At 47.9% G+C, this 20,835-nt stretch overlaps 2 protein-coding genes across 3 annotated transcripts in view; one reads left to right on the top strand and one right to left on the bottom strand.

Moving 5' to 3' along the window:
• Window positions 1–4,549: 4,549 nt before the first annotated feature.
• Window positions 4,550–11,140, bottom strand: MBLAC1 (metallo-beta-lactamase domain containing 1). Its single transcript, XM_082255611.1, has 2 exons — window positions 10,967–11,140; window positions 4,550–5,261 (listed from the first exon to the last, which is right to left on the bottom strand). The coding sequence occupies exons 1-2, from the start codon at window positions 10,970–10,972 to the stop codon at window positions 4,611–4,613; spliced, it is 657 nt and encodes a 218-aa protein (XP_082111737.1). The 5' UTR covers window positions 10,973–11,140; the 3' UTR covers window positions 4,550–4,610.
• Window positions 11,141–11,551: 411 nt separating this feature from the next.
• The window catches only part of TAF6 (TATA-box binding protein associated factor 6), a 42,428-nt gene continuing 33,144 nt past the window's right edge, over window positions 11,552–20,835 (top strand). For both annotated transcript variants that reach the window (XM_082254910.1, XM_082254909.1), the window contains exons 1-2: window positions 11,552–11,594; window positions 15,971–16,144. In XM_082254910.1, the coding sequence (XP_082111036.1) occupies window positions 15,995–16,144 (150 nt within the window). In that variant the 5' untranslated portion in view covers window positions 11,552–11,594; window positions 15,971–15,994. The remainder of the gene's footprint in view (window positions 11,595–15,970; window positions 16,145–20,835) is intronic.

Genomic DNA, 20,835 nt, shown 5'->3' with positions numbered 1-20,835 from the left:
AAATCAGAAGGGTCATGACAGCCAGGCAGCTGGCATTTTAGAAGGGGAAGTCAGCATATGTATTTCTCTCTTGTAGGTATTCATTAATGAGGTGCTCTTGCTGAAAAATGTATCAAAAATACTGCATGCAATATTTTTTTTTTTTACATGCCCAGATGAGAATTGCCTCATAGTCAAGTGGGTCCAGCTGATAATGCCACCCACATAGTGTTTAGTTTTAAAGTTTGGCACAAGAAACATTGTCCTTCTGCTGGACATTGATATGTAAAATATACACTGCTCAAAAAAATTAAAGGAACACTTTTTAATCAGAGTATATATCAAGTCATTTAAACTCCTGGGATATTGATCTGGTCAGTCAAGTAGCAGAGGGAGTTGTTAATCAGTTTGTTAATGAAAATAACAGGTGCACTAGATGGGCAACAATGAGACAACCTCTAAAACAGGAATGGTTTTACAGGTGGAGGCCACTAACATTTGTTTCCCTACTCAACTTTTGTAACTGTTTTTCACTAGTTTTGCATTTGGCTAGGGTCAGTGTCACTACTGGTAGCATGAGACGATACCTGGACCCTATAGAGCCGGCCAGCTCTCATGTAGCCCATCCTCGGGGCAGCGCAGTGACGTCAGCACGCCGTACCCTACGCGCCTGTCTCAGAAGACTTCTAATGGGTATGCGGGTGGCGTGCTGACCTCACCAATAAATAGACACTGACAGCCCAAAGCCCCTCACTGCGCTACCCCGAGGACGGGCTACACGAGAGGCCAGCTCTCATGTAGCCCGTCCTCGGGGCAGCGCAGTGACGTCAGCACGCCGTACCCTATGCGATCGTCTCAGAAGACTTCTAATGGGGATGCGGGCGGCGTGCTGACCTCACCAATAAATAGACACTGACAACCCAAAAGCCCCTCACTGCGCTGTCCCGAGGACGGGCTACACGAGAGCCGGCCAGCTTGTTTGTATTGCTATACATGGTTTCCATTCAATTAAATGTGAGTGCAACCTTTTATTCGTTTAATAAATTGTTTTTAAGTTATCACAATATGGAGCCTATGGTTTTTTTTATATGGCACCTTTGGAGACCCTATCTGAGACCAGTGTTTGGATCATTATATCTTTCCATTCCTGCTATTTATGTTTTGGGCTCACTGGAATAAGGGATCCCTTGTGAGAAGCTGTGTTGTGAGGAGATTGGTTTTTATGCCGTTGTTTATTCTGAGTCTGGTAAACTGATATGCATGATGTCATATTCATTGGAGCACCGTGGTGACAGCAGTTATTTTATTTCCTAATCTTCACCCACTCCATCTATCCTTATCGATTCTGGATTGATACTTTGGGATTTTTTGTTGCACATATATGTTTATATTATCTTATGGACACTATATCATTTATCAATTTGTGATTTTTAGTAGCCAATTTTATTAATCTGTGATTTGTAGTCATATGTTATTAATTTTGCACTTCTGTAGATGTAATTTTATTACATTTCAGGATTTTACACGTTTTTTGTGATTTATTCAAATTTATGATTTTATTTGTTTTGGTATATCACTTACCAACATTCAGGCATTTTCACATCAGCGCAGCTTTTTTCTTTTCCTTTATATGCTTGTTTGGTGTTATCACACTATAAAGCTGCTGCTTCCTTTCTAGATATTAAGCGCTGTTACACTTTTACCTGATTTGTTCCTAACACGCTACCTATTCCATATCAGTATAGATACCCAGCATGGGATTTTTTCTATTGAGATCTGATGTGTTTTCAAAGTTTTCCTTTAATTTTTTTGAGCAGAGCATTTTTTTAACCACTTTACCACCGGAGCATTTTGCTGTCTTACGTCCAGGCCACTTTTTGCGATTCGGTGCTGTGCGACTTTAACTGACAATTGCGCAGTCGTGCGACACCGTACCCAAACAAAATTTACGTTCTTTTTTTTCCCACAAACAGAGCTTTTTTTGGTGGTATTTGATCACCTGTGCGATTTTTACTTTTTGCGCTATAAAAAAAAAAAGAGCGTTTATTTTGAAAAAATAACAATATTTTTAACATTTTTTTATATGAAATTCCCCCCCAAAAAAATGTAAAAATCAAATTTTTTTAAAATTTTTGGCCAATTTGTTTTCTGCTACCCATGTTTGGTAAAAAAAAATCACGATAAGCGTATTTTGATTGGTTTGCGCAAAAGTTATTGCGTTTACTAACTAAGGGAAAGATTTCTGTCATTTTTGGTGTTTTTTTTTTTAACGCGTAATGGCCGCGATCTGCGATTTTTTTTGCGGGACTGCGACATTGCGGCGGACAGATCGGACCCTTGACTGACATTTTTGACACTTTTGGGGGTACCAGTGACATTACTGCAGTAATCAGTGCTATATATATGCACTGTTACTGTAAAAATGACACTGGCAGGGAAGGGGTTAATTTTATTGGAGAGGGAGGGGTTAATGTATGCCTGGTGCTTACTGACGTGTGGGGGGGGGGGAGGTGACTATGTGACAGAAGGACAGATCGGATGTTCAGCTATGCTGAACACTGCGATCTGTCACTCCCTGTCACTTAGGAGATCCGCCCGCTCTGTTTACACAGGCGGGCGGATCTCCTCACTCGATTCCCCGACGATCGCTCCTCCCCTGGCCCGACTCCCTCTGTGACTGAAAACAGCGGGAGCGCCGCCTACAGGGGGAGGAGTCCAGCGACGTAGGTCTACGTCGCTGGATGGGAACGAGCCACATTGCTGCAGTAGCAGCAATGTGAGCAGAGGTAAAGTGGTTAAGCGCAGTTACACTTTTACCTGATTTGTTCCTAACACACTATCTATTCCATATCAGTATAGATACCCAGCATGGGATTTTTTCTATTGAGATCTGATGTGTTTTCAAAGTGTTCCTTTAATTCTTTTGAGCAGAGCATTTTTTTTAACCAACTCATACAGAGCTCTTACTCACAAGAGTTCTTCACCACAACTGTCCATTTATTGCTTGTATATGCAGCAGTCCAGGGCGCAGTATAAATGTCCATATTATAGGCAATGGTGGATGGCACTTCTCTACTTCTGGCATAAGACTTCCCCAGCTGTGTGCAGTGCAAAGCATTAAACCTTCCCGCCCACAATCTGTGGATAAAGGTTTCCCTGCACAATGCCCTGTGATTAGAGAATGTTATTTTACATTCCTCTGACAGTTAATAGTCGAAGCGCACATTCCATGATGTGCCTAACAATTACAGTATTGAAAAAAAAAAAAAAAAATAGACAATGCCATTTTAAAAGGAAAAGGCTTATTTTGTGAATGAAGCCTTCACCCTGCATGTGATCACTGTGTCATGATGCTGACATAGTGATCACATGACCAGAAAGCTGCAACTGTTTGAGGCTGCTACCTGCCATGATGTGTCTAACAATTACAGTATTAAAAAAAAAAAAAATGGACAATGCCATTTTAAAAAGGAAAAGGCTTATTTTGTGAATGAAGCCTTCACCCTGCATGTGATCACTGTGTCATGATGCTGACATAGTGATCACATGACCAGAAAGCCGCAACTGTTTGAGGCTGCTACCTGCCATGATGTGTCTAACAATTACAGTATTAAAAAAAAAAAAAAAATGGACAATGCCATTTTCAAAGGAAAAGGCTTATTTTGTGAATGAAGCCTTCACCTTGCATGTGATCACTGGGTCATAGCTGTCATAGTGATCACATGACCAGGAAGCCACAACTTTTTGAGGCTGCTACCTGCCATGATGCGTCTAACAATTACAGTATAAAAAAAAAAAAAAAAATTAGGCAATGCCATTTTCAAAGGAAAAGGCTTATTTTGTGAATGAAGCCTTCACCCTGCATGTGATCACTGGGTCATGATGCTGTCATAGTGATCACATGATCAGGGAGCCGCAACTGTTTGAGGCTGTTACCTGCCATGATGTGTCTAACAATTACAGTATTAAAAAGAGGGGCAATGCCATTTTCACAGTAAGTGCCGGTTCACATATCTGCGACGACAGACATCGCATATGATTTGCAGCGCACTGTCTGTGCAATGCAAATTCAGCCATACACATTGTATGGCTGAATTTGCATCGCATTCGTTCACAACTCGCACAGGACCCTTTTTTTGTTCCGCACCAGAATGTGTATTGTGTCCTAACTGACAGTTCGCACTGCGATATGCGAACTGATCTGGGAGTGTCATTAACTTTGTATTGACACCCCCAGCGATTCGCATATGGCAGTGTGAGCTGCCTGCGAGTTGAATGCAATACGGGAACCTGTAGTGGATTCACAGGGTTCCCGCATCGCATATTTGTGAACCAGGAAGAAGAGTCTGAATTTGTGGATGAAGCCTTCCCCCTGCATGCGATTACTGTGTCATAGCTGACATAGTGATCACACAATCAGGAAGCTGACCCTGTGTGAGGCTGCTACCTGCACTGAGATGTCTAACAATTAAACAGAGGCATAAGACAGTTTGCAGGCAAAGGGCTTATTTGGTGAATAAAGCCCTCCGCCTGCATGTGATCACATGATTTGGAACCACTCTGATTGGATTTGTGGAACCAGAGCTCTCAATGCACAGTGGGAAACATTTGTTAGTGAGAGTCAATTGGCTTTATTGGGGTTCTGGGTCCTGCCCAGCCCGAATGACCCTGAATGGAGGTCCATGTCCAGGAACGATCACATCCGCCAAACCCAACAAAGTCCTCCGGCTCTTCTCTTGAACCTCTGTGTTTTCACTAAGTTCTCTCCAAGAGTCCTCATCTCCCTCCCGCTCAAAGACGTCTCCGGCCACAGCCACCATGCCGAGACTGGTGCCAGGAACGAGGAGGGTTATATCGCTGCCTGTGTGACCTGGCGTTGCCACTACCTTCAGCCCTTCCCCACCAGGCAGCAAGTAGGGTTCCCCTCCACGGAAGTTGTGATAGACGTAGGAGCCATCTCGCCACAGGTCGTACGACACCAGAATCTCAGCCTTCGGGAAGAGGTTGAGGTTGCCGGCGTGATCAGAGTGTCCGTGGGTGCAGATCACATGGGTGACATCACCGGGAGTCACATCCCGGTCGTGGAGAGCCTCCAGAATGATATCACGGGACCATGGGCCACCAGTATCCACCAGGACGGTCAGTGGGCCACTGACGAGGGTGACTGAGCCATCAGCCTCGAAACGATTGGACCCAACATCTCTGCAGTACCCTTCCAGTAAGATATGGACCGAATGGGGGGAGCCAGGAATGTCATGGGTAGAAAGAGGGGACGTCACATACTGCAAGAGGAGATTAAAAAAAAACAGGTCAGGACAGCCTAAGAACCAATTACAGTACAAATAGGCCAAAGAGTTTGGATCTGTAGCCCAAAGTTATTAGAACAGTTCAGCCTTAGGAATGATTGATAATGGTCTGCTTATGTGGATTTACTTACTGTGCCTGGGACTAACCCTGGAGCTGAGATTTGGAGCCGAGGGGTCCATAAGAACCTGACATGTTGACTATATGGCCTCATGCTATACATGTTGGCTCCCAGGTCCTGAGTGTGCACCGCAGCACACCTCTTAACTGTGGGCCATTTTTTAACCCCTTCATGACTGCCCATTGTAGTTAACCACTTGCCGACCGATCACGTTGACCGTACTGCGGCAAAGTGGCTCGTTCCCGTCCAGCGACGTAGACCGACGTCGCTGGACTCCTCCCTTTTGTGGGCGGCGCGCGCGCGCCGCCGGGGGCTCGCTCCCGCTGTATTCGATCACAGCGGGAGTCGGGCCAGGGGAGGAGCGACGGCGATCGCCGCTGCTCTTCCCCGATCATTGGGGAATCGAGTCTGGAGATCCGCCCGCTTGTGTTTACACACTCCTAAGTGACAGGCAGGGTCAGATTGCAGGGTTCAGCATAGCTGAACCCTGGATCTGTCCCTGTGTCACTCAGTCACCTCCCCCCACACACGTTAGTAAGCACCAGGCATACATTAACCCCTTCCCTCCCAGTGTCATTTTTACAGTAACAGTGCATATATATAGCACTGATTACTGCAGTAATGTCACTGGTACCCCCAAAAGTGTCAAAAATGTCAGTCAAGGGTCCGATCTGTCCGCCGCAATGTCGCAGTCCCGCAAAAAAAAAAAAAAAAAAAAAAAAAAAAAATCGCAGATCACCGCCATTACGCGTTAAAAAAAAACAAAACACCAAGAATGACAGAAATCTTTCCCTTTGTTAGTAAACGCAATAACTTTTGCGCAAACCAGTCAAAATATGCTTATTGTGATTTTTTTTTTTACCAAACATAGGTAGCAGAAACCAAATTGGCCAAAAATTTTAAAAAAATTTTGATTTTTACATTTTTTTGGGGGGGAATTTCATATAAAAGAAAAGTGAAAAATATTGTTATTTTTTCAAAATTTACGCTCTTTTTTTGTTTATAGCGCAAAAAGTAAATGTCGTACAGGTGATCAAATACCACCAAAAGAAAGCTCTGTTTGTGGGGGGGAACAAAGGACGTAAATTTTGTTTGGGTACAGCGTTGCACGACCACGCAATTGTCAGTTAAAGTCGCACAGCGCCAAATCGCAAAAAGTGGCCCAGACGTAAGACAGCAAAATCCTCCGGTGGTAAAGTGGTTAAACAGCTGGTCACAGGACCGGTTCTTCTGAGCGGATGCTTTAGAAAAGTCTTTGTATGTACTGCGTATGCAGTGTCATTAGATAAGCACAGATCACAGGCAAAATCTAAAGAGACAGTCAGAGTGGCTCTGTGCCATGAGATCTCATAGCAACTAAGCAGCTTGGTAAAAGGTTAATGAAGCATCCATCTGGCCTCCTATCCCAGCATCCTAACCCCCCTGTCCTTAGAAACATCCCCCTCTCCTATCCCCTTAGGCTACATTCATACTGGTGTTTAGCCACGCTGCGAATCCAAATGGCAAGAATTGACTGATTATCGGGGCTAGGATTGACAGCTGCCTTCAGACAGCTGTGGCCAGCAAGCATGTACAGTACCATGACAGTCTGAAATCTTTAATGCCTCTTGCACACGATACTCCTGTTTGAGCATTTCCTTTTTCATCTGTTTTTTTTTTTTTTTCTTTTTATGGGTTCTCCTGGCCTGTCAGGCATGGTGTGATGTCATGGTGGGCGGGACAGACCAGGGGTTTTTTGGCCTTTTAGTCAAGGTATGATGTCATGGTGGGCGGGACAGATCAGGGGTCTCCTGGCCTGTCAGGCATTGTGTGATGTCAATGAGGGTAGGACAGATCAGGGTTCTCTTGGCCTGTCAGTCAAGGTATGATGTCATGGTGGGCGGAACAGACCAGAGGTTTCTTGGCCTTTTAGTAAAGGTATGATGTCATGGTGGGGGCGGGACAGATCAGCATTCTCCTGGCCTGTCGGGCATGGTGTGATGTCATGGTGGGTGGGACAGGTCAGGGGTCTCTTGGCCTTTTAGTCAAGGTATGATGTCATGGTGGACGGAACAGATCAGGGTTCTCCTGGCCTGTCAGGCATTGTGTGATGTCAATGAGGGTAGGACAGATCAGGGTTCTCTTGGCCTGTCAGTCATGGTGTGATGCTATGGTGGGCGGAACAGACCAGGGGTTTCTTGGCCTTTTAGTCAAGATATGATGTCATGGTGGGTGGGACAGATCAGGGTTGTCCTGGCCTGTCAGGCATGGTGTGAGGTCATGGTGGGCGGGACAGATCAGGGTTCTCCTGGCCTGTCAGGCATGGTGTGATGTCATGGTGGGTGGGACAGACCAGGGGTCTCTTGGCCTTTTAGTCAAGGTATGATGTCATGGTGGGGGCGGGACAGACCAGGGTTCTCCTGGCCTGTCAGGCATGGTGTGAGGTCATGGTGGGCGGGACAGATCAGGGTTCTCCTGGCCTGTCAGGCATGGTGTGATGTCATGGTGGGTGGGACAGACCAGGGGTCTCTTGGCCTTTTAGTCAAGGTATGATGTCATGGTGGGGGCGGGACAGATCAGCGTTCTCCTGGCCTGTCAGGCATGGTGCGATGCCATGGTGGGTGGGACAGATCAGGGTTCTCTTGGCTTTTTAGTCAAGGTATGATGTCATGGTGGGGGCGGGACAGATCAGGGTTCTCCTGGCCTGCCAGGCATGGTGCGATGTCATGGTGGGTGGGACAGACCAGGGGTCTCTTGGCCTTTTAGTCAAGGTATGATGTCATGGTGGGGGCGGGACAGACCAGGGTTCTCCTGGCCTGTCAGGCATGGTGTGAGGTCATGGTGGGCGGGACAGATCAGGGTTCTCCTGGCCTGTCAGGCATGGTGTGATGTCATGGTGGGTGGGACAGACCAGGGGTCTCTTGGCCTTTTAGTCAAGGTATGATGTCATGGTGGGGGCGGGACAGATCAGCGTTCTCCTGGCCTGTCAGGCATGGTGCGATGCCATGGTGGGTGGGACAGATCAGGGTTCTCTTGGCTTTTTAGTCAAGGTATGATGTCATGGTGGGGGCGGGACAGATCAGGGTTCTCCTGGCCTGTCAGGCATGGTGCGATGCCATGGTGGGTGGGACAGATCAGGGTTCTCTTGGCTTTTTAGTCAAGGTATGATGTCATGGTGGGGGCGGGACAGATCAGGGTTCTCCTGGCCTGCCAGGCATGGTGCGATGTCATGGTGGGTGGGACAGACCAGGGGTCTCTTGGCCTTTTAGTCAAGGTATGATGTCATGGTGGGGGCGGGACAGATCAGGGTTCACCTGGCCTGTCAGGCATGGTGCGATGCCATGGTGGGTGGGACAGATCAGGGTTCTCTTGGCTTTTTAGTCAAGGTATGATGTCATGGTGGGGGCGGGACAGATCAGGGTTCTCCTGGCCTGCCAGGCATGGTGCGATGTCATGGTGGGTGGGACAGACCAGGGGTCTCTTGGCCTTTTAGTCAAGGTATGATGTCATGGTGGGGGCGGGACAGATCAGGGTTCACCTGGCCTGTCAGGCATGGTGTGATGCCATGGTGGGTGGGACAGACCAGGGGTCTCTTGGCCTTTTAGTCAAGGTATGATGTCATGGTGGGGGCGGGACAGATCAGCGTTCTCTTGGCCTGTCAGGCATGGTGCGATGCCATGGTGGGTGGGACAGATCAGGGTTCTCTTGGCTTTTTAGTCAAGGTATGATGTCATGGTGGGGGCGGGACAGATCAGGGTTCTCCTGGCCTGTCAGGCATGGTGCGATGCCATGGTGGGTGGGACAGATCAGGGTTCTCTTGGCTTTTTAGTCAAGGTATGATGTCATGGTGGGGGCGGGACAGATCAGGGTTCTCCTGGCCTGCCAGGCATGGTGCGATGTCATGGTGGGTGGGACAGACCAGGGGTCTCTTGGCCTTTTAGTCAAGGTATGATGTCATGGTGGGGGCGGGACAGACCAGGGTTCTCCTGGCCTGTCAGGCATGGTGTGAGGTCATGGTGGGCGGGACAGATCAGGGTTCTCCTGGCCTGTCAGGCATGGTGTGATGTCATGGTGGGTGGGACAGACCAGGGGTCTCTTGGCCTTTTAGTCAAGGTATGATGTCATGGTGGGGGCGGGACAGATCAGCGTTCTCCTGGCCTGTCAGGCATGGTGCGATGCCATGGTGGGTGGGACAGATCAGGGTTCTCTTGGCTTTTTAGTCAAGGTATGATGTCATGGTGGGGGCGGGACAGATCAGGGTTCTCCTGGCCTGTCAGGCATGGTGCGATGCCATGGTGGGTGGGACAGATCAGGGTTCTCTTGGCTTTTTAGTCAAGGTATGATGTCATGGTGGGGGCGGGACAGATCAGGGTTCTCCTGGCCTGCCAGGCATGGTGCGATGTCATGGTGGGTGGGACAGACCAGGGGTCTCTTGGCCTTTTAGTCAAGGTATGATGTCATGGTGGGGGCGGGACAGATCAGGGTTCACCTGGCCTGTCAGGCATGGTGCGATGCCATGGTGGGTGGGACAGATCAGGGTTCTCTTGGCTTTTTAGTCAAGGTATGATGTCATGGTGGGGGCGGGACAGATCAGGGTTCTCCTGGCCTGCCAGGCATGGTGCGATGTCATGGTGGGTGGGACAGACCAGGGGTCTCTTGGCCTTTTAGTCAAGGTATGATGTCATGGTGGGGGCGGGACAGATCAGGGTTCACCTGGCCTGTCAGGCATGGTGTGATGCCATGGTGGGTGGGACAGATCAGGGTTCTCTTGGCTTTTTAGTCAAGGTATGATGTCATGGTGGGGGCGGGACAGATCAGGGTTCTCCTGGCCTGCCAGGCATGGTGCGATGTCATGGTGGGTGGGACAGACCAGGGGTCTCTTGGCCTTTTAGTCAAGGTATGATGTCATGGTGGGGGGCGGGACAGATCAGGGTTCACCTGGCCTGTCAGGCATGGTGCGATGTCATGGTGGTGGGACAGACCAGGGGTCTCTTGGCCTTTTAGTCAAGGTATGATGTCATGGTGGGAGGCTGAGATGCCTGGGTCATCCCACCAGCGATGACGTCATTAAGTACAATATGAATTACATGGGGCATATCGGATGACCAGTGACTGAAGAAGGAGCAGAAATAGGGGCCACAATCTTGCAAACAGGAAAAAGGGGGCACTGAGCCCTTATTACATCAGGATACGGGCCGATGTCACAGTGGCTGAAGTATTTGAATACAAAATAAAATCATTAGAAAGGTAACAAATGTAATTTCTAAAGCAGCTTTAAAATAAAAACGTGTATTTGTCTGTGACCCCATTGTCAAGATTTTCGCTCACTTCCTGTCTCCGTGACACCCATACAAGATATAGATTGGTTGTCACCGGGGACCAACAGCAATAAAAACAGAGGTGTAACCCTTCCCCTGCTTCTCCATCCCCAATGTGATGTGAATAATGAGAAAATGCTCATGTGACCAAATAATAATCCCATCCCAGTGAATGGAGAGTGTTATGTCAGATGCCCGGTGGTGACAGGTGCCCTTTAAGACAATAAATCGCTCCCATTTCCATTGTATCCATTCATCATCTCACCTCCATCCTGCTGCTGGACACTCACAGCTCACCACGTGACCTATAACCGCAGCCCGCCTTCTGATTGGCCAATGGATTCATCCCTGGAAGTGCCTTCAGGGTAATGAATCTATTGTCCAATCAGAAGGCGGCAAGCGGACAGCCATACAAAACCCGCCAATCACTGATGTATCTGGCAAACTCAAAATCAAAAAAAAGTGCCGCCGTTTATCCTAAACTGTATATGAAGCGCGAATGACTGAAAATCTATTGAAATCTCTCTCTTTTTTTTTAAATAGCCAGTTTCTCAGTGCGCATGCGCCGCCTTTTATTTTTATTTTTTTTCAGTCATGGTCATTTGCGTCTTTTACGCATGCGTGTCGCGACTTCCCGCTCTGCGTTCCACGCCAGGTCTTGAAAGATACATAGTACACCCGCAAATGTTACATTGTGAACGAGCTGACGAAAAAAAAACGACATAAAAAATATTATATAGTTTTACGAGAAGCGTGAAGGTTACTCTTGTTTTTTTTTTTGTCAGCGCGATTAGAATATACTTTCGTCACAAAGCTACAGGACCTTGGAGGGACAACCGGAAGTTTACCTGGGAACCGGAAGTGAACAAGGGGGTTGGTAGAGGAGAGCTGCGGTGAGTACTGTATGGGGTAGTGGAATCCTCTGTACTGATACTGATCATATTTCTGATAATAGCAGGCTAATTTGGGATGTTATGGCTATTCATGGCGGTGTAGTGTGAGTTAGGAATGTAGCATGTAGAAAGGGGGAGGGGTTCTATAGATATCAGAGTGGAAATCAGGGACCAAAAGTTGTTTCCAAACTGGGGAAGCTGTTATGTTAGGTCCTGGCTGAGCGTCTTCCTCAGTATTGGTGTCCCCACAGGTGTTATATAGTAGGAGGAAGGTCCAGGTGTGACCCTCCAGATACCCTATACCCACATCTCTCTTCAACAACCTGCACCCTGTGTTATCCCTCCGTCTGCTGAGACCGGTGTCACTGACACCGCTTTCACCAGACAGGAAGTGAGCGTCCGTCATCCCTCTGTCCCCTGAGACCAGTGTCACCGACACCGCTTTCCCCAGACAGGAAGGGAGCGTCCGTCATCCCTCTGTCCCCTGAGACCGGTGTCACCGACACCGCTTTCACCAGACAGGAAGTGAGCGTCCGTCATCCCTCTGTCCCCTGAGACTGGTGTCACCGACACCGCTTTCACCAGACAGGAAGTGAGCGTCCGTCATCCCTCTGTCCCCTGAGACCGATGTCACCGACACCACTTTCACCAGACAGGAAGTGAGCGTCCGTCATCCCTCTGTCCCCTGAGACTTGTGTCACTGACACCAGTTTTCCCAGACAGGAAGAGAGCGTCCGTCATCCCTCTGTCCCCTGAGACCGGTGTCACCGACACCGCTTTCACCAGACAGGAAGGAAGCGTCCGTCATCCCTCTGTCCCCTGAGGCCGGTGTCACCAACACCACTTTCACCAGACAGGAAGAGAGCGTCCGTCATCCCTCTGTCCCCTGAGACGGGTATCACCGACACCACTTTCACCAGACAGGAAGTGAGCGTCCGTCATCCCTCTGTCCCCTGAGACCAGTGTCACCGACACCGCTTTCCCCAGACAGGAAGTGAGCGTCCGTCATCCCTCTGTCCCCTGAGACCAGTGTCACCGACACCGCTTTCCCCAGACAGGGAGTGAGCGTCCGTCATCCCTCTGTACCCTGAGACCAGTGTCACCGACACCGCTTTCACCAGACAGGAAGTGAGCGTCCATCATCCCTCTGTCCCCTGAGACCAGTGTCACCGACACCGCTTTCACCAGACAGGAAGTGAGCGTCCATCATCGCTCTGTCCCCTGAGACCTGTGTCACCGACACCACTTTCACCAGACAGGAAGTGAGCGTCCATCATCCCTCTGTCCCCTGAGACCAGTGTCACCGACACCGCTTTCACCAGACAGGGAGTGAGCGTCCGTCATCCCTCTGTACCCTGAGACCAGTGTCACCAACACCGCTTTCACCAGACAGGAAGGGAGTGTCCGTCATCGCTCTGTCCCCTGAGACCAGTGTCACCGACACCACTTTCACCAGACAGGAAGTGAGCGGAGATCTGCAGCAGTGACACTGACAGCCCTAAGGATATAAAGAGGGTCCAGTCTTCCCTTAAAACATGTCTATCTGTGTTGTTGTTGGAGGTTTCCCCTCGCTTCAGACACTGAAATTTCCCCGGCAACGATGATGTTGTTTTTGGTGAGATCCCTTCAATAGGAAATCATGTCTAAGGGGTCTTTTTATTATTATTATTATTATTATTTTTTTTTTAAATAACAAACATGTTATTATACTTCCCTCCTCTGTGCAGTTGGTTTTGCACAGAGCAGCCAGCCTGAATCCTCCTCTTCTCGGGTCCCCCATTGGTCCTAGCCCCTCCCTTCTGTTGAGTGCCCCCACAGCAAGCAGCTTTCTGTGGGGGCACCCACGCCGAGTCACAGCTCTCTGTGTCCATTCAGACATGGAGCTGTGACCCGGCCCCTTTCTCTCTCTCCCGATTGGCTGAATGATTTTGATTGACAGCAGTAGGAGCCAATCGTGCCGTGCTGGTGTCTTCAGCCAATCAGGAGGGGAGTCCCAGGCAGCTTAGATACTCCTGCAACATCGCTGGATAGAGATGGGCTCAGGTTAGTATGAGGGGGGCTGCTGCACACAGAAGGGTTATCTTGATGCATAGAATGTAGTAAGATATAAAACCTTCTGCCTTTACAATCCGTTTAATGATTATAAAATCACTCCCGTTGGGTGCTCTCCGCACAGGGACACAGACTAAAGCTGGATACACACTATCCAACTTTTGTGGTTAGATTTCCTTCAGATTTACCTTTTCTATGTAGTACAAGGGCCTGCCAGATTGCATACAAATTGAAAGTGTTTAGGTTTGACCTCATATTATATGGTTTTGTTAAGTCTAAAGGAAAAAGTCTTCAGAAAATCTTATAGTGTGTATGGCCCATAACACACAGCTTTGTCTGTATTCTCCTCACACACCTTCCTGGGGACAAGGCTCATCAGTAGTGGGTGCTGCAGCGACTACCAGCTGGTTCCTGGAAACCTCACAGATTCCTACCTTTCATTATCCTGAAGAAATAGCTGTATGTTAAAGCGGAGTTCCACTCAAAAGTGGAACTCCGCTGCCCCCCCCCCCTTTGGTGCCCCATTTGGCACCTTTCAGTAGGGAGGGGGGAACAGGTTCCTGTTTTTGACAGGTACCCTTCCCCAATTCCTGGGAGACAGGGCCGCGGCGCTGTCCCTCGGAAGTTTTGCCCCCTCCTTTTTCCTCCGCCGCTGGGCAAATTACAAAGCGAAGCGCGCTTTGCGCATGCGCAGTAGGGAACCAGCAGTGAAGCCGGAAGGCTTCACTGCCGGGTTCCCTTACTCTGGATGGCGGCGGCGGCGGCACCCGAGAGCCGATACGTAAATTGGCTTTGGGTGCCGACATCGCGGGAACCCAGGACAGGTTCTTCAAGTTCTACTATTTAAAAGTCAGCAGCTACAGTATTTGTAGCTGCTGACTTTTAATTTTTTTAAGGGGGGCGGAACTCTGCTTTAAATCCACCTATTCGCCAGCACACCAAGGATCCTCAATGTCGTCGAAGGTTTTTCTTTTCTTTTTAAATGGTTTTTATTGAAGGCAAAAGAAACATGGTACAGCAACATGCAGTGAAAATATTAGGTTCATGCCGTGATAAAACAAGGCGCTTTGAAACACAAAACTGCAGCATATAACATTCAAATAATATGTAACAATGCGATACATATATGGGATCGACCCGGCGTCCCGTCTGAGATTCAAGGAGGGTACACTCAAACTGTAGGTGTGGCCGAGGACACACTGCGTGGATGGACCCCCACACAGAAGGGGTGTCAACCAAAACCAAGGTATAGCACTTAATTGGGTACGCCGGGGGCCGAGTGGGGGGGGGGGGGGCTGGATTGGTAGGGTTGGAAAGAAAGCTGGGTAAGTAGGAGAGGGTCGTGGTAACATCAGGTGGTCGTCCATGGTTTTTATTGCAGAAAGATCACATCACAAGAGCAAGTGCAACCTTTCAGAGCCACGCAGGACCCCTTCATCAGACATCATCATCACATTCATGACGAAGGGGTCCTGCGTGGCTCTGAAAGGTTGCACTTGCTCTTGTGATGTGATCTTTCTGCAGTAAAAACCTTTGAATGACATTTGAGGACCCTTGGTGTGCTGGTGAATATGTGCATTTAAGATACAGCTATTTCTTCAGGATAAGGAAAGGTAGGAATCTGCAAACATTGGCTGGACAGACTCTTATACCGCCTGAGTCTCCGGGACTTTTTACTTCTAAATCCTATTCAGTTCCAGAGCTTTTTTATTTCAGCGATGCCTCAGTTCCGTACGTTAAACCTTTTAGCCTTTGTAGCCTACACAGACCCGTGTCTCTAAACCAGGGTGCTGCAAGCTCGGGAATTAGTTTGCCCTAGATCAGCGTCATGGTGCGGGACGGCTGGCCGTCAGCACCACAGCAACCAGTAACACTCAAGGGCTCGGATGCATGGCATCATTCAATGCTTGACTCTGATCCAGGGCAGACGGCATACAGGGCCTCCACCTTCCATCCTCTGCTATGCTGCTGGAGCTAAAAGTATGGTTCTCATGTGATTGGGGGGCTCTGTGATGGGGGAATGTGTGATTGGAAGACTCTGTGATGGGGGACTGTGTGATTGGAAGACTCTGTGATGGGGGACTGTGTGATTGGAAGTCCCTGTGATGGGGGACTGTGTGAAGTGCTTGTTGGAATCTGCAGCTACTCCATAACAAGCAGCAATTTATAACTCTTCAATAAAATGTCTACATTTTACCTTCTAAACCATGAGAGATTATGTCTGTTCTTGGTATTTTAGGGGGGTGATTTAGTTGATGAAGAACGAGCAGATTGTCTATTATACCTTCATGTTCATACTGTTTGCTTCTCCTTGCACCCTCCAGGCTCTCCAGACACGCCCCCTTGCCATGGCGGAGGGGAAGAAGATCGGGAACGCTCTTCTCCCCAGCGAGTCCATGAAAGTGATTGCAGAATCTATAGGAGTGTCACAGATGTCAGAGGAGACCTGCCAGCTGCTCACACAAGAAGTCAGCTTCCGGATAAAGGAAGTCACTCAGGTCAGAGGTCACCTCATTTGGGGAGAGATGGAGATAAGGGGGGGGACATAGTCAGATACTTTCTGAATCTCTAGCTCATCCTTTATTAACCAAATTTCCCCCAGAGTTTGCTAAGGTTTTCTTTTTTAATTTCTGCCTCCCGGATAAGTTACCACTAATTCCAGTGCTCTTTTCAGCTATCTGAAGGGGAGGCATTCTTCATATAGCCATGAATTTAAAAGATTTTGACCAACATTGTAACGAGCATTCTTCACACTGACCACCAATGTAAGGGGCGTTCTTCACACTGACCACCAATGTAAGGGGCATTCTTCACACTGACCACCAATGTAAGGGGCATTCTTCACACAGATCACCAATGTAAGGGGCATTCTTCACACTGACCACCAATGTAAGGAGCATTCTTCCCACTGACCACCAATGTAAGGGGCATTCTTCACACAGATCACCAATGTAAGGGGGCATTCTTCCCACTGACCACCAATGTAAGGGGCATTCTTCACACTGACAATCAATATAAGGGGGCATTCTTCACACTGACAATCAATATAAGGGGGCATTCTTCACACTGACCACCAATGTAAGGGGCATTCTTCACACTGACCACCAATGTAAGGGGCATTCTTCCCACTGATCACCAATGTAAGGGGGCATTCTTCACACTGACCATGAATGTAAGGGGGCATTCTTCACACTGAACATCAATATAAGGGGGCATTCTTCACACAGATCACCAATGTAAGGGGCATTCTTCACACTGACCATCAATTTAAGGGGGCATTCTTCACACTGACCATCAATGTAAGGGGGCATTCTTCACACTGACCATCAATATAAGGGGCATTCTTCACACTGACCATCAATATAAGGGGGCATTCTTCACACTGATCACCAATGTAAGGGGCATTCTTCCCACTGATCACCAATGTAAGGGGGCATTCTTCACACTGACCATGAATGTAAGGGGCATTCTTCACACTGAACATCAATATAAGGGGGCATTCTTCACACTGACCATCAATGTAAGGGGCATTCTTCACACTGACCATCAATTTAAGGGGGCATTCTTCACACCGACCATCAATGTAAGGGGGCATTCTTCACACTGACCATCAATGTAAGGGGGCATTCTTCACACTGACCATCAATGTAAAGGGCATTCTTCACACTGATCACCAATGTAAGGGGCATTCTTCACACTGACCATCAATATAAGGGGCATTCTTCACACTGACCATCAATATAAGGGGCATTCTTCACACTGACCATCAATGTAAGGGGGCATTCTTCACACTGATCACTAATGTAAGGAGCATTCTTCACACTGATCACCAATGTAAGGGGCATTCTTCACACTGATCACCAATGTAAGGAGCATTCTTCACACTGATCACCAAGGTAAGGGGCATTCTTTCCACTGATCACCAATGTAAGGAGCATTCTTCACACTGATCACCAATGTAAGGGGCATTCTTCACACTGATCACCAATGTAAGGGGCATTCTTCACACTGACCATGAATGTAAGGGGCATTCTTCACACTGACCATGAATGTAAGGGGCATTCTTCACACTGACCATCAATGTAAGGGGGCATTCTTCACACTGACCATCAATATAAGGGGGCATTCTTCACACTGACCATCAATATAAGGGGGCATTCTTCACACAGACCATCAATGTAAGGGGGCATTCTTCACACCGACCATCAATGTAAGGGGGCATTCTTCACACTGACCATCAATATAAGGGGCATTCTTCACACTGACAATCAATGTAAGGGGCATTCTTCACACTGACCATCAATATAAGGGGCATTCTTCACACTGACCATCAATATAAGGGGCATTCTTCACACTGATCACCAATGTAAGGGGCATTCTTCACACTGACCACCAATGTAAGGGGGCATTCTTCACACCGACCATCAATGTAAGGGGGCATTCTTCACACTGACCATCAATATAAGGGGCATTCTTCACACTGACCATCAATATAAGGGGCATTCTTCACACTGATCATCAATATAAGGGGCATTCTTCACACTGACCATCAATGTAAGGGGGCATTCTTCCCACTGATCACCAATGTAAGGGGGCATTCTTCACACTGACCATCAATATAAGGGGCATTCTTCACACTGACCATCAATGTAAGGGGGCATTCTTCACACTGACCACCAATGTAAGGGGGCATTCTTCACACTGACCATCAATATAAGGGGCATTCTTCCCACTGACCACCAATGTAAGGGGGCATTCTTCACACAGACCATCAATGTAAGGGGGTATTCTTCACACCGACCATCAATGTAAGGGGGCATTCTTCACACAGACCATCAATGTAAGGGGGCATTCTTCACACCGACCATCAATGTAAGGGGGCATTCTTCACACTGACCATCAATATAAGGGGCATTCTTCACACTGACCATCAATGTAAGGGGCATTCTTCACACTGATCACCAATGTAAGGGGCATTCTTCACACTGACCACCAATGTAAGGGGGCATTCTTCACACCGACCATCAATGTAAGGGGGCATTCTTCACACTGACCATCAATGTAAGGGGCATTCTTCACACCGACCATCAATGTAAGGGGGCATTCTTCACACCGACCATCAATGTAAGGGGGCATTCTTCACACTGACCATCAATATAAGGGGGCATTCTTCACACCGACCATCAATGTAAGGGGGTATTCTTCACACTGACCATCAATGTAAGGGGCATTCTTCACACTGATCACCAATGTAAGGGGCATTCTTCACACTGACCATCAATGTAAGGGGGCATTCTTCACACTGACCATCAATGTAAGGGGGCATTCTTCACACTGATCACCAATGTAAGGGGCATTCTTCACACCGACCATCAATGTAAGGGGGCATTCTTCACACTGACCATCAATGTAAGGGGCATTCTTCCCACTGATCACCAATGTAAGGGGCATTCTTCACACTGACCATCAATGTAAGGGGGCATTCTTCACACTGACCACCAATGTAAGGGGGCATTCTTCACACTGACCACCAATGTAAGGGGGCATTCTTCACACCGACCATCAATGTAAGGGACATTATTCACACTGACCATCAATGTAAGGGGCATTCTTCACACAGTCACAGACCATCAATGTAAGGGGGCATTCTTCACACTGACCATCAATATAAGGGGCATTCTTCACACTGACCATCAATGTAAGGGGCATTCTTCACACTGATCACCAATGTAAGGGGCATTCTTCACACTGACCACCAATGTAAGGGGGCATTCTTCACACCGACCATCAATGTAAGGGGGTATTCTTCACACTGACCATCAATGTAAGGGGCATTCTTCACACTGATCACCAATGTAAGGGGCATTCTTCACACTGACCATCAATGTAAGGGGGCATTCTTCACACTGACCATCAATGTAAGGGGGCATTCTTCACACTGATCACCAATGTAAGGGGCATTCTTCACACCGACCATCAATGTAAGGGGGCATTCTTCACACTGACCATCAATGTAAGGGGCATTCTTCCCACTGATCACCAATGTAAGGGGCATTCTTCACACTGACCATCAATGTAAGGGGGCATTCTTCACACTGACCATCAATATAAGGGGGCATTCTTCACACTGACCATCAATATAAGGGGGCATTCTTCACACTGACCATCAATATAAGGGGGCATTCTTCACACAGACCATCAATGTAAGGGGGCATTCTTCACACCGACCATCAATGTAAGGGGGCATTCTTCACACTGACCATCAATATAAGGGGCATTCTTCACACTGACAATCAATGTAAGGGGCATTCTTCACACTGACCATCAATATAAGGGGCATTCTTCACACTGACCATCAATATAAGGGGCATTCTTCACACTGATCACCAATGTAAGGGGCATTCTTCACACTGATCACCAATGTAAGGGGCATTCTTCACACTGACCACCAATGTAAGGGGGCATTCTTCACACCGACCATCAATGTAAGGGGGCATTCTTCACACTGACCATCAATATAAGGGGCATTCTTCACACTGACCATCAATATAAGGGGCATTCTTCACACTGATCATCAATATAAGGGGCATTCTTCACACTGACCATCAATGTAAGGGGGCATTCTTCCCACTGATCACCAATGTAAGGGGGCATTCTTCACACTGACCATCAATATAAGGGGCATTCTTCACACTGACCATCAATGTAAGGGGGCATTCTTCACACTGACCACCAATGTAAGGGGGCATTCTTCACACTGACCATCAATATAAGGGGCATTCTTCCCACTGACCACCAATGTAAGGGGGCATTCTTCACACAGACCATCAATGTAAGGGGGCATTCTTCACACCGACCATCAATGTAAGGGGGCATTCTTCACACAGACCATCAATGTAAGGGGGCATTCTTCACACCGACCATCAATGTAAGGGGGCATTCTTCACACTGACCATCAATATAAGGGGGCATTCTTCACACCGACCATCAATGTAAGGGGGTATTCTTCACACTGACCATCAATGTAAGGGGCATTCTTCACACTGATCACCAATGTAAGGGGCATTCTTCACACTGACCATCAATGTAAGGGGCATTCTTCACACTGATCACCAATGTAAGGGGGCATTCTTCACACTGACCATCAATGTAAGGGGCATTCTTCACACTGATCACCAATGTAAGGGGC

The sequence above is a fragment of the Pelophylax lessonae genome (genome assembly GCF_965119305.1).
Source record: "Pelophylax lessonae genome assembly, chromosome: 4".
Lineage (NCBI taxonomy): Eukaryota > Metazoa > Chordata > Amphibia > Anura > Ranidae > Pelophylax > Pelophylax lessonae.
Note: the sequence above shows the minus strand (reverse complement) of the source record. Positions and strands in the feature narration are given on the sequence as shown.